The sequence below is a fragment of the Strix uralensis genome, chromosome 15, assembly GCF_047716275.1.
Source record: "Strix uralensis isolate ZFMK-TIS-50842 chromosome 15, bStrUra1, whole genome shotgun sequence".
In the NCBI taxonomy this organism is placed as follows: domain Eukaryota; kingdom Metazoa; phylum Chordata; class Aves; order Strigiformes; family Strigidae; genus Strix; species Strix uralensis.
Genome location: NC_133986.1, coordinates 18,786,085 through 18,799,791, shown reverse-complemented (window position 1 = coordinate 18,799,791; position 13,707 = coordinate 18,786,085). Strand labels below are relative to the sequence as shown.

General features: G+C 56.8%; 1 protein-coding gene across 1 annotated transcript; it reads right to left on the bottom strand.

Annotated features, from left to right (window-relative positions):
* Window positions 1-668: 668 nt before the first annotated feature.
* IFITM10 (interferon induced transmembrane protein 10) lies at window positions 669-13,062 on the bottom strand. Its single transcript, XM_074884487.1, has 6 exons — window positions 12,949-13,062; window positions 12,769-12,828; window positions 12,103-12,287; window positions 11,847-11,957; window positions 10,480-10,894; window positions 669-1,557 (listed from the first exon to the last, which is right to left on the bottom strand). The coding sequence occupies exons 1-6, from the start codon at window positions 13,060-13,062 to the stop codon at window positions 1,408-1,410; spliced, it is 1,035 nt and encodes a 344-aa protein (XP_074740588.1). The 3' UTR covers window positions 669-1,407.
* Window positions 13,063-13,707: the final 645 nt, after the last annotated feature.

Sequence of the window (13,707 nt, the reverse complement as noted above, 5' to 3'; positions counted from 1 at the left end):
TCACCACCTCTTGCTGCACCTTCGCTTTCATGGTGGGCACAAAGGTGGACACTGTTGCCTCCTCCTGGCTCCGTGGCTGGTCTACAGCGACTGGTCTCTCTTGGCACGAGGTCATCTTACAGCTGGGAAAAGATGAGGCAGCTGTGGCATGTGTGAGATGAAATGAAGGGTCAGAGGGGCTGAAAAGATGTGTTTTAGTCCTGGTCTTGCCATTCATTTGTGGTGTGGCGTCACAAAGTCAGGGCGTCTTGATTTGCAGCACCACAGGCAGCTGCAGGCAGCTATCGGGAAGGACTCCGAGCTCCTGCCTCGTTCAGCAGCAAAGGCTCCGAAATCTGGCTCTTGGTAACGACCCTGGGAAGTGCTGCGGTAGCAGCAGGTTCAGACTGCGGTGATTTATTTCTATCTTCAACGTTGGTCCTATCAGCGGAGGGGGGACCTGCCCGTTCGGCTGCCTTTGCCTGCTTGCCATTGATCAACCATCACGGGAGCTGCTGAGGTCTCTGCTCTTAAATCTGGATCTGTGCCCTCTTTCACGGCTGCATGCGGCCCCGACCTGCAGCAGCATCCCTCACTCCTGCTTTAAATCTCTCCTAAGCAGCCGCTGGTGACATTAACATTTTCTCTTGCCAGCAGCCCTCCTAAGGAAGGAATTAACCCAGCAGCATCAGATATCAGAGGTATCTTTTATTGACTGTTTACAGAAATACAGTAGCACTCGGTTTAGGGGGCTTAGGCAAGTTCTCCAGAAGGTGCCTTCCTTCTCAGCATTGCTGGGAGATCCCGAGGAGAAACCTGCCCTTTAACCATTTTGGGGTTTCTCTGGAGGCTTTGGGGCTCCCTAGCATGGATTTCCTAACACCCTCAGCTCTCCAGGTGTTGGGAGTTTTTTGAACCAGTGGATGAAATTCAAGAGAGGAAAAGGAAAAGAACCCTTTGTATGTCGGGGGGTGGTGGGGCGTTCTGAACACACCTGATATGTTGTGAGCCAGCCCTGCCGTGGTCCCCGTCCATCACTGCATGTGCCACCCGCTCGGCAGGACCCCACTGCTCCCCAGAGCTCATCTGTTGGTCACTAGGTGTGCGTCACTCTGGGCTTGGCACGCTCTTGTCACATGGCTTGTTGGCCATAAAATAAATATTTCTTGGTCTATTTTTCTCCCTGTACATGTGTAAGAGTGACACCCTTTCCTACAGCAGTTCACATACTGTTTGGGGGCAGGAAGGGTATGCTCAGCTGGGCTGATAAACTCATTTGATTTTTATTTATGAATTTAATTGGCTTTTTTTTTTTTCGATCAAGGTGAAGTGTGGTTTTTTTTTTTTTGCGTCCTTGCTACAAGAAACAACTGCAGACACTTCTGGCATAGAGGCATTTTGGCGGCAGCCGCTGCTGTTGGCCTCACTCTAGTAGTCAGTGAGGGGGTATCGCAGGAAGATGAAGATAAGGATGATACAGAAGGTGGCAAGGGCTGAGCTGGTGATGTTAAAAAGCCGGGCTGTCTTGGCATCTTCAACTGCTCCATTTAAGTCATTGAGGAGTTTCTTATCCCGGACCTGAGACCAAACAAAATAATTAAATAAAATAATTGGGAGATGTTTAAAAGACGTAATTTGTTTCACACAACACCCACAAAACCCAGTGCACTTGCAGGGTACCTGTATAGCGGGTGAGGGCTGGGCGCTGCCTCTTTGCATGTGAATGCTTGGGGTGCCGTAAAACACCCCAGGTGAGGTTTGCACCCCGGCTCTGCTCCGGGTGGAGCTTGTGAACTGTAATACCTGTGCGCTGGAAACCCCTGGGAGCGGAAAAGACTTGGAAGAGTGACCTGTTGCTGCTACCAACCAGACAAATCTGGTCCCCATTGCCCCTGGAGTGGGGCAGTGATGTTTTGAGCCCGAGGGCACACAAGGGAACTGAGGTCATGGCCACTAACGCATCCTTCCTGCTGTGTTGTAGCCCCTTGGCCCTGCAGCACCGGGCTTTGGCCCACCGGGCCGGCGAGCGAGAAGGCTGGCTGCGGTTTCGGTGTGCATCCCCGTGCCTCCGTCTACGCTGAGGGGCCGAGCGGGCAAAACCTGGCACGGCATCCTACTGCAGCTCCAGGGCTGCACACGAGCCTCCAGCATATTAAGCAGTCCTGGGTTAATGAGTTCCTTTTGCAGGTCTTATGCGGCTCGTGTAGCGTCTCTGCCACTGGCAGTTTTCAATCCTGACAGCGTGGTCTGCTCTCTTCATTATCCTGCGGGCTGGGACTTTCATGGGCTTGTCTTGGGACAGCTCTGCAGCGGGTAAGGATTGTGCATGTCCCTATCACTGAGCTGTTCCCACCTTCTCCAGACTGCCGGGCAGAGATGGCACCAGCAGGCAGAGGATGGCACTGCCAGGCAGCAGTGCCACTAGCAGGCAGCGATGGCATTACCAGGCAGTGGATGACACTATCGGTCAGCAGATGGCACTGCCAGGCAGCAATGCCACTAGCAGGCAGGGATGGCATTACCAGGCAGGAATGGCATTACCAGGCAGCAGATGGCACTGCCAGGCAGCACACGGCACTGCAAGGCAGTGATGGCATTGCAAGGCAGCAGATGGCAGAGCCAGGCACGGGATGCCACTAGCAGGCAGGGATGGCCTTATGAGGCAGTAGATGGCACAACCAGGTAGCACATGACACTACCAGGCAGCAGATGGCATCACCAGGCAGCAAATACCACGAGCAGGCAGCGATGGCACCGCCAGGCAGCAATGGCATCATCAGGCAGCTGATGGCACAGCCAAGCAGCTGATGGCACTGCCCGCCAGCAGCAGCTCTGCAGTTTGAGCCCAACAGATGAGGGGTCATGCTCCATCCCTTCCCAGCAGGGAAGTGCCCCTGTCCCCACACTGCCCCTTTAGCCAGCGCTCGGCAGACCCAGGCAGCTGGAACCACAAGGATGTGGGACCAAAGGACCAGGAGACTTTACTTCCCTTTCCCATATCTGAGCGGGTATCCAGGGGCTAACACAGCGTGGCAGTGCCTGCTTCACTGCCCGCTTTGTGGCCAAGGGTTGCAGCCCATGGGCCTGCGTGTCCTCTGCCACCTGCCTCTGCTGCCGGTGGCGCGAGCCTGGCCAAGGCCCTGCCGGCAGAACACGAGGTGTCGGTGCCAGGCTGCGAGAACCAGCCCCAGAGTCCTACCTGGAAATATTACAAGGCTTTTGTCAACAAGGAACTTTCCAAAAAGACTCTCCAATGGATTCAGACCATGTCTTAGTGACTTTTTCTCTCTCCCTCCTGCAGTGCTTACCCACGGGGCTCTCCTGAAAACCTTCTGCAAGTTGCTGGATATGGGGAAAGGTTGCTGAACCCTTCGTTCCCACTGAGCCATGCTCATTCATGTGGCCTCCAAAGCCACATCTCAGGCCCTCAAGCAATGTCCCCTCCTCTGTCACACCAGGGAGGACCTCTCCGCACAAGCATCTCCTGCTTTTCATTAATCCTGGACCATGGGTAGGGAGGCTGCTGCTGACATGAGGCCGGCAGGAGCCGGCACTGGCAGACACATGGGCAAGAATGAGAGCTCTGTTTTCCTCCTGGTATTAAATCCTGTGGTGTCATGTCCTCGGCCTCTGTTGCACCCTGCTCCTGGGAGCCTGCAGCTGGAGCCGGGGCCATCCACCCATCTCCCCTCTGCTGAGCGCTCGGCAGCTTCAGGGCATCCTTCTGGGAGCGGGGACAGAGGACAGGCACAGACCGTGTGTGGCTCTGTGGCACGCTCGGCTGGCGCTCCCAGCAGCAGAGATGACCTCTGGGAAGGCAGCGAGCCAGCAGCCCGAGAGCCTGTATGCCTTTTTGTGTCACCTGCGTGTCCGGGATGACTCACCTTTGAAATTATTTGGTAGGTTTAGCATCCTCCTGAAAACCCCTGGGCGCAGCAGCACCGGGCAGCTGGCACCTCCTCACCCACTGGTGAGAAGCGTGGAGGTCCCTGCAGCCAGAGCCCCAGGGGCGCTGGATTCAGGCCAGAAATCCCAGCCACGGCTCCCGGCAGGCTCTTTGAAGCTCTCACGCGCTTTCCTCTTCGCAGCGGCAGAGCTGCTGGAGGCAAACCCTGCGCAGAGCAAAAGCCTTTTGCCCCTTCCTCCACTGTCACCCAGCCGCAGCTGGGAGAGGTCGTTCTCTGCCGCAGGCAAGCCGGTGTTTGCTGCCAGTGTTTGCCAGGCAGACAGAGGTTTCTCCAGCAGACCGGCATGGCCGGCACACCGAGCTCTGCAACCCTCCCGCAGCCGAGTCACTTGCTTTGCCTTTGTGGGGTCAGTTCCTCTTGGCACCAGGAGCTCTCTCCCCCTCCTCGCCTCCTGCTCCTCCTGTCCCTCCCCAGTGCTCCCAGCAGACTCTCCCACCTGACACCAGCTCACACTCGTGACGGCGCTTTAGCTCTTTCCCACGGCACTCTTCAGCAGCGCCTGTCCTTGACTTTCCTGTGGTTCTCCCTTTGGCCCTGCTCCAGTCCTGCTGCTGCTGAGCATCTCTAGCAAGGGGGACCCGGGGCTGCCCTCTCCCCACTGTCACCATTTCCTCCCAGTTTCTTTTTTTTCCATCCCATCTCTTATCTTTCCTGTTGTTTGGGCCCAAACAATGGTACAACAGTCACCTTTGATTCCTGCCAAAGGGCACTCAGCTGCCTCCTCTCCCTGCCCCTCTGGCCAGTTCCACCCACCCGCTCCTGCCAGCCCCTGGGACACAGGCAGCTCTGCTCGCATCCCCTGTCTCTGGCAGCCCCCTGCCCTTTCCCTTCCCTAGCTCTCCCCCAGCTCTTCTCCAGCCACTCTGGCCTTGGTCGCCTGGATCCCTCATCCTTGCCAAGTCCTTGGTCCTCTTTCTCTCCTCATTATTTCCCCATACACCCTACAGCTTCAGTGGTCACCCTCGTGCAAATGATCCCTTATTGTCCATTATCATTTATATTGCAATGGAGCCTCTAAGCACCGGAGAAGTGCCAGGGCCCCTGTGGCACATAAGTGCAATGGAAAGGCGTTTCTCCTTCCACACCACTCACAGCCCCAGCCTCCCGCATCTCTCCAGGGCAGCCTCTCCTCCTCTTGCCTGGCCTTGCACCCCCAGATGCTTCCAGATGTCACCCTTTAACGTCCTGCTGCGGCATCTGAGCCGGGCTCTGGAAGAGGAGCTCTCCTGGAGAGCAGATATATGTTTCAGCCTCCCCACTTTGTCCTTAAGGAGATGTCGGTGTCTTTCTCACAGCCCAGCTTCAGCTTTTCCTATTTTCAAGCTGCTGTGGCCACCATTGCCATAATGTGCTGGCAGCTGGTGCATGAGCTTCTGGGAGCCCCGGAATCTGCTTCCTTCTGCAGCCGGAGAGGTGAAGCATGGGACATGGTCCCCAATGTCACGGGGCTGAAACCCCCAAGACCCAGGTGTGGTGTTTCCTTAGTCACAGACTCTTTTCTCATCACCACTTTGACCCTTCTCACCTTGCCTAAAATTAGATGGAGATTTTTGGCCCTGCTTTGTGCTGAGAGGACTGGTGTGTAAGGATAATTACATCTGCTGACTGTGGGGTTTCCCCAGGCACCCCAAAGCACTGTGTGGAGGCCCCTTTGGAGATCCCACCCTGGACAAGGCAGAGCTCACCTCTGGCCCAGCTTGGCAACTTAGATGGGTCCTTTCCTCTTCCATGCCCGGCCTGCATTTGTGCTTTAGTGTGCAAACCTTCCTCCTCTCTTCTCCCACCAGCAAAAGGTGGAGGTGGCCTTTCTGTCCACCCCTGCTTTCCTGTCACCTCCCTGCTGCTCACCTTGTCCTCCACCATCTCCAGCTCACCTTGTCCTCCACCATCTCTGCCTCACCTTATCCTCTACCATCTGCAGCTCAACGTGTCCTCCAACATCTGCATCTCACTGTGTCCTCCAACACCTCCAGCTCAATGTGTCCTCCAACACCTCCAGCATGCTGGTGCCCAAGGGTTCTTTCCCTCCTCCCTCTGACCACCATCCCCTGCCCTTCCTCCGCTTGGGGTTTACCTTCAGCTTCCTCTCCAAGCGCACCCCTTGCTTCCTGCCACCCCACTCTTTCCCAGTCTCTTCCCCAGCAGCCACCTCCCCTCTCTCTGCTCTGGGGCTCTGCCCCTCTCATTTTTGGGAGCAGGAAACTTGCTGCCTGAGTACAAAGTGCTGCCTCAGCTTGCAGGAGGAGACAAATGGTTTGTTGATAACGAGCCTAATGAGGCTGTATTTAAGGCAGCCTGGCTTTTAGCGTGCAGCCCACAGCTGGTTGTCTGTAAAACCATTTCTGTGCAGAGCTCTGTATCCCTACACATAAGGACCTCTGGAGGGGATCCTTGGAATTATTTGCTCTGTGAATTGGTCAAGAGCTCTCCAGCCCGCACACCTCCACCACACCGGCACCGGTGTCATGGGGCTGTCAGCCCCACCTCCGTAAGCCGTTGCTCCTCCTGAAAAGCAAGCTGAGAGCCTTCCTGAGAGGTTGGGCGCTGCAGCCTCCCTGCTTCTCAGGGTTAATAAATAGCTATGGATTTGTGCTGGTCTGCTTCCACTTGTAATGGGGAAGATCAACAAGTGGCAAGAGGGGAAGGCAAACAGCCATGCCCGGAGCTGCCTGCTAAGGGCTGGGCAGAGAGCAGGCAGGAGAGCTCAGCTCTCATGGGGGACTATCACACTGCATGTTTCATTGGCCTCAAGGGGCAGAAAAGTTCTGTGAGCAACCCGGTGGGCTGCTGGTGGGGCTTAAAAAGCCAGCAGGACTTCTTGCCATCTTCATCTCTGTACAGCCACAACAAGGCATTGTACCGTGTCTCGTCTCAGATCCCAGCTCCTCTGATCTACTGCCTCATGGTGTAATGGGTACTGGGACGGACTGGGCTCCCCCCGGGGTCTCCGGAGATGTATCTCCTAATGACTGAAGCAAGATCTCCTACCACCCAGCGCTGATGCATCAGTCACCACCGCTCCGAGCTGGGAAAGAGGGAGGGAGAGAGCTGCTGAATATTGGACCACAGCATCTTCTTCTGATCAAAACCAACTGAATCCCAAGCGTTGTTGTTGGAGCGATCCTCACATCTGTGCTGGGCAGGGGTTGAGGTTACTTTAGGGTTTCTACCTTCCCTGGTCCTGCTGTTTATCTCTTCTTCCCCAGCACCAACACTCACTTACAGTTACACGTGAGTGCCTTGCTCACTGACCTTGAGAAGCCTGAGAGGCTAGAAATAACCCCCGGAGGGATACGTGAGTCGGTGCGACTCCGTTGTAGCCCAGCAAGCTGTATTTGCTGAGGATCTGGCCTGCTACGGGTGTAAATAAAGACAAGGCGTGCCATCACACTCTTATTCAGAGCACTTGGCTGGGATGTCTGTCACACAGAGTACTTGGCTTGGATGTCACAGTCTCTGCCCTCACCTGACTTCATGTGTTTCTTTGAATAAGAGCACAAATTCTTTGGTTCTGGGGTGGGGTTTTGGCACTTTTTAGTAAATGGAAGTCACCATGAAATAGCATCTCCCTGCAGAAAGAAATCTAGAAGCTCATGTGCAAAAAGCCAGGCAGACATGGAGGTACTGTCTTCCCCGCTGTGGCTGAAAGTAATGAAAGTGGGCATGGGGAAGGAGACAGCTTTAGGGTAATATTCAAGTGTACCTAAGCATACATCTGGCTTCCAGTGTGGGCATTATGCTGCTGAAACTGGTGGAAATACTAGGGTGTGCTAAGATATATAATGAAACATCTCATGGACTTGGAGCACGAAGGAGCTACTGCTTTATTAACAGTATGAATCTGGCAAAAACAGATGACATTTATGGCAGGGTATAGAAAATGCTATTTCTGATAATGAGAACAATGATTCCTGAGGTTGCTAGATGTTTCAGTTATTTAAAGGAAATGTAAAAGCTGTAACCCAGGAACTGTTTAATGCCATCGGTGCACTGATTGCCCTTCGGCCAGGAAGCCTGTGCTCCACTGGCCGAGGGCTCTGCCGTCAGAGGTCCCAGAACAGGCTCAGGGAGGGGAAGGTGCTGCTCCCTTCCTCTCCCTCCCACAGCACCTTGCTCGGACTCGTCAGAGCACAGACATCCTAGAAAGGCTGGGACTTAAGTATCTGCTGCTCAATTGTCATTACATTTAATTGCAGAGGAATAAGAGAAGTCTGTTTAAAGGGACATCTGTCCCCAGGGAGTTTCTTGCTTCTGCTTTCTCTGAACTTGTGGGAAAAACCTTGTTGACTGTAAAAGAGATGAAAACAACAGGCTTCTGGAGAAATAACCCTAACATCCAGCCTGGCTGGGATGTTGTGAAGGTCTCTGCAGTAGCTGTGAATGAGGAAGGATCCTGTCTTTCCCAATATCCCAGTTGTGTCCCCCAGGACAGACTTTCTGCTGCTGCCCCTGCATCCCCGTGGCCTCCCACCACCCATCCAACAGCAGCCCGCGAGGGCACTCGCCATCCCTTGGACCACTTGCTAGCTCTGTCCTGTGCCTCTGAGGGACATTTTGTTTTCCTCCTGCCACAGAGTCACAACCACCGGGGAACTCCAAGACCAGAGCAGGGTTATTTCAACCCTCTCAGCTCCAGGTCTCTTTGGGTACCACTGTTACATCCGATCAGCTACCGCCTCTGCAGTCCAAAAGCCAAGGCTGGTTTTTGACAGTCATTTTCTATTTTCCTTTCCCTGATTTGGAGCAAATTTGCCCATTTGTCTTCCCTCACCACTGCTGCTTTTTTCACACTGGAGTTTACGTCCTCTAGACCTTTGCAGCCAAATGCTGAGCCTGCACCTCTGCCCTGGCATGAGGCTTTAGCTCCAGGCTACTTCTGGGCTTTGCCGTTCCTTCCACATCGTGTCAAGGATAGTGAAGGGTCCAGCCTTTAAAAACCTTGTAGGTGGCAGACCCTACTCCGTCCTGTCCCCTGAGGATGGGGCAGCCTGGTCCTCAGACTGTCCTGCCCCACTGCTGGCTGCAGCCGAGGGACCACATCTCCCCAGATACCCACTGTAGCTACTGCCATGTCCCCGTGACATGACACCCTTTCTTAGCCCACTGTGACTGTGCCTCTTGCACGGGAAAGATGCTGATTGTTGAAGGCAAATTTAGATGAGCACAAACATAAAAAATAAGAAGGAAGCCAGTTTCTTCCCACACTGGCTAAAAGAATAGGGGGTGTTAAGGGACTCCCTCCCCCCACTCATGTTAGGCTGCTGTTGCCTGGATTTGCCCTTGGGTCAGTCCTGCTTGTGGTGATGCTCAGCCCCGGCATGATTTAAGCTATTAAATGCCTTGCCCAGGCAGCAGCAAAGCCTGCTACACAGGTGGTGGATGGGTGCTCACCTCCCATCTCGGGGAAGGGGAAACTGAGGCAGGCACCATGGTGCCAGTGCTGGGCAAACCTGGAGCACAGGTCTTTCTGACCGAGCCTTTCTGATGGAGACCCTGGCGGGCTCAGGAGCAGCCTCCTTGCAGTGCTGGGCACTTGCAGTCCAGCTCGCGGGAGCTGGATTGGGTTAATTGATCTGCTTCTGTGACGAAGCCTGTCTGCGTCCTGGCCTTCCTCTAAATGCTGCCTGCCAAAACAAATCAACTAGCTCCTCTCCGGGGCCACCCAGCCGCCCCGGGCTCTCTGCACATCCATTCAGTTAGTTTTGTGTCTGGCAGGCTGGGAAGGGGAGGGCAGCCCAGGCCCCTCTCCCAGCAGCTGCCTGTTTGCTGGGCACCATCCCTGCCCCGGGCTGCTCTCCCCTGCAGCTACAGGGAGTGACCTGGTCCCATCCCCATCATGGGCTGTGCCCACGCCATCGTCCTCTCCACCACCACAGCTCCATTTCCCCCCCGGGCCCAACGCTGCGTGAAGCCCTCCTGCCTTCTCTTCCACCTCCTCGGCTACCCGGGGCCCGTTCCCACACTGCTGGCAGGTCTCCAGGGCTTGCCGTGGGATTTACAGGGCTCGGGGGGCTGGGGGCGTGCGCTGGCCACCAGCTCTGGTGTTTTAATTAGGGAGAGGGCAAGAAGGAAACAGGCAAGATTGCCCTGCACCTTGGCAGCCTCTCCCCTCCTGCAACTTGCCAGGTGCCGACTGATCCTGGCCAGCTGCTTCTTACTGCTTCTGCCCGACCATCCGATGCTGCTGGATCCTGTCCTGACAATCTAACGGACAGGATCCCAAAGAAGGGTCCGAGTGCCGGGGCGCCTGTGGGCGCAGCGTGAGCCCAGCCAGCCCCACAGTGCCTGCCTGTCACCCTGCCGCCGCGGTACAGAGGAGCCTCCGAGGGTGCTGGAACAAGTCAAAGCGCCTCTTCCCCACCTGAAGCAACATCCCCAGCTCCAAAACACACCTCGGCTCTCCCCATCCCCATCCCCAGCGGCTGCAACCTCTCATTCGGGTGGCAAAGATGCGATCGACATCAGGTGCGACCCTCGAACGCTCCCCCCTCTCCGGCCACCCCTTACCCTGCGCCTCGCGCTCCATACTCACTTTCAGCGAATAGGCCAAGGCGATGAAGCCGAGGCAGCAGAAGTTGAGGTATACGAAGTTGAAGATGGACCAGAGATAATAGTCGTTCACCTCGGTGGTGTCGGGGTAGATTTCGATGACGGTGGTGGGGTTGGTCATCGTCTTCTTCTCCACCGAGTGCTTGCACGGGACCGCCGGCCGCAGGCTGTCCCCTTTGCAGCTCTTGCTCTCCATGAGATAAACGGCAGAAGAAGGAGACAGGACGGGCGAAGCTTGCCGGAGAGCCGGGGGCTTGGCGATGCAGGCGAAGCAGCCCTGCGGGGGGCCCTGGGGGGGTCTCGGGGTCCAGGCCACCCCCTCAAAGGGGCACGGTGGGCCCAGGGGGGGGTCCTGTGTCCTCTCCGTGGTGGCTGCCGCGGCGTCACCGCGCTCTGCCCTGGCAAAGCAAAAGCCCCCCCCGTGAAAAATGGGGGTGAGGGGATGGAGAGGCAGGGGGAAGGGGAGAAGAAAAAGGGATAAAAGGAGAGGAAAAGGGGAGACGTGGGGAGAAGGCAGGAGAGAGAGAGGGACCGGGAGACAGAGGAGAGAGCGGGGAGAGGAGTGAGGGAGTGGGCAGAGGAGAGAGGGAGGAGAGGAGGGCAGGCGGGAGGGGGAGGAGGGAGCACCGCTACGCCCGGGGACCACGGAGCCACCGCCTCGGCGCGGAGCTGCCGCCGGCCCCGGCCCCGCGGCGGGGGCAGAGCAGCGGGCAGCGGCGGGCAGCATCCCTCCCCCTCTCCCTCGTCCTCCCCCTTCCCCTCCGCTGCTCGCTGTCCTGAGTGACCCGCGCCCGAGTCACGAGTGGGGGAATACATTAAAAAAAAAAAAAAAAGGAAACAAATAAAAGCGGAAAGAAACACTTGGGAGGAGCCGGGGGGGCTCCGGGGGAGTTGCCAGCTGCACACCCCGCAGCCCTCCCCGCCCGCCTGTCGGTCGGTCTGTCGGGGCCTTCTGCTTTCTGTCCCATGCCGGGAGCGGGGCTCCGGTGCGGCAGAGCAGCCCGGCCCCTCGCCCTCCCTCCCTCCTTCCCTCCCTCCCTCCTGGGGGTTTTATTTTTTGGGGGGATTTTTTTTTTTTTTTTGGCTGAGTCCTCGTCTCTGCGGGATTCCAGATGGGATTGCATTTCTCGATTCCCTCCACCTGCCAGCAGGTTCCCCCCCTCCCCCCCCTTTTTTTTTTTTTTTTGGAGAGGAGAATATCGTAGCCGGAGAGGAGGAGGAGGAGAAGGGGATGAAGACAGAGGATGGGGAAGGGGATGTGGGAAGAGGAAGACTAGTCCACCTCCGGCTGCCCGTCCGTCCGTCCATCCGGCTCCTCCGAAGGCATCAGGAGGAGCGAGGGATACTCACAAGGAGGGATGCGGGGAGTCGCTGCATATCCGGCTCCGCACTGCCTCCGGCTCGGCTTCCTCGGCGCTGGGCTTGCGGGAGGAGGGGAGGGCCGGGGGGGGCACCCATGGGCTAAGGGTGGGCAGGGGGGGGGTTAGGGGATGGCAAGGTCAACCTGCAGCCCCCTCCCTTACCCCCAAACATGCTCCACGCAGGAGAGCTCCTCCGTGTCTCACCCCTTTTCCTCGTGTCCCCCCCCCCCCCCCGGGGACGTCACCTCCTGCTTGGAGCATCCTGGTAGCGCTCCGCTGGAGAAGGGCATCTCCTGGGCCGAGCGGCTTTCCTGGCCATCCGGAGGGGATGCTCGGCCCGACCCTCCCCAGCATCACCCCCAGAGACCTTTGCAGTGGGGACTCGCTGCAGCTGGGTTGCGGGTTCGCTCCCGCGGGCCTGGGCAAAAACCTAAAGCAAGTGTGGCAGGGGTGTGTGGGGACCATTGGGACTGTGTGACAAGGGGAGGTGGTGGCAATGCAGTGCTCTGGTCGCAGGGGATGAATGAAAAAGGGATAAATCCTACATGGGGGGTGATAAATCCTGCCGCTCTGAGCAAATCCCCATGCAGGGAGCTCCCCAGCAGCAGGGCACAGGGCATGCAGCTGCTTTAGGGGAGGGAGGTGGGGGTGTCACGAAGGATGGATGAGCCTGGGAGGATCTGGCCATGCCTGGACTTGGCACAGGATCAGGGAGGTGCTTGCTGCTTCCCATTGCTAACTGCCCCAGGAGCTGTGTGGAAACCTGATTCTGGGGTGCTGCGGTAGCGTCCCCCCAGGGACGTGATGCTGAGAGCAGCTGGTGCCGTGCAGGGACAGCTTGCAGGTCATTTGGGAGGACGCAGCTGTGGCACGGGGAGGGTGAGGACATGAGGACACGCTGTGTCACCCACGGCAGCCAAGCCTGGCCCGGCGCAGGTGGCCTTGAGGTAGCAGCCAGGTTGGCTGAGGCGCTGGGGAAGGGGAGCAGAGAAATCCCACAGTGCTGGAAACAGGCTGGTAAAACAAAAGTTCACACGAGCAGTACCTGCAAGGGAAGGGAAATCCTCTGGAAATGCCTTAAGCCTACCCACAAAGTGCTGAGCTAAGAAATAAGGATGGTAATTCACTCGGCTTTTCACAGGCAGGTTCGGCTCCTGTGCAGGGGCACCCCGTGGGTCGGTGTGACGCGAGGGGACTTCTTCCATGTCCACAGCACTCCCAGGCTGGAGGGGGTCCAGTTTCCACGAGGCCTGTTTAATCTCTCTGAAGGCGCCTGTGCTGGTTAAAAAAGGAGAAATTGCCCTCTGGTTTGGGATTTATCACTGCTGGAGTGGTGTTGGGTCCTGCCAAAGTAAAGAGGGTTTTATTAGTGCTACGGCTGCCTGTGACGAGACCCGGGTCTCTCTCCAAGAAGCTGCTAAGAAGCAGAAGCAGTGCCGGGGTGAGAATGATGTTCCTGTGGGATTAAGAGGTTTGCAGGAGAGGCAGAGCCGTGTCCAGCTGTCATCAGCTTTTCTGGAGGGCTTGGACAAACCCAGGCAATCCGCAGCTGTGCAGAGCATCCTTCCCGCAGGCTCAGGAGGAGCAATGAAACCCCCTGGATGCAGATTGCTGCCTGCCATAGGAGCTACTGCTGAGCCTGCTGTTCATTTGTCTGCGAAAGTTGTGTAGGCAGGGCTGCTCCTCTTCTTAACATCAGGCAGGGATGGAGGGTGAGCAGAGAAAAAGGTCAAAGAGAGGGTCTGGAGGAGGCAAGAGGAAGCAGCAGGGTGGTGTAGGGGAATGTGGGATCAACAGAGGTGGGCACATTCCCTGGTGTGAATAGGATTGAAAGGCCAGGGAGGTTGGAT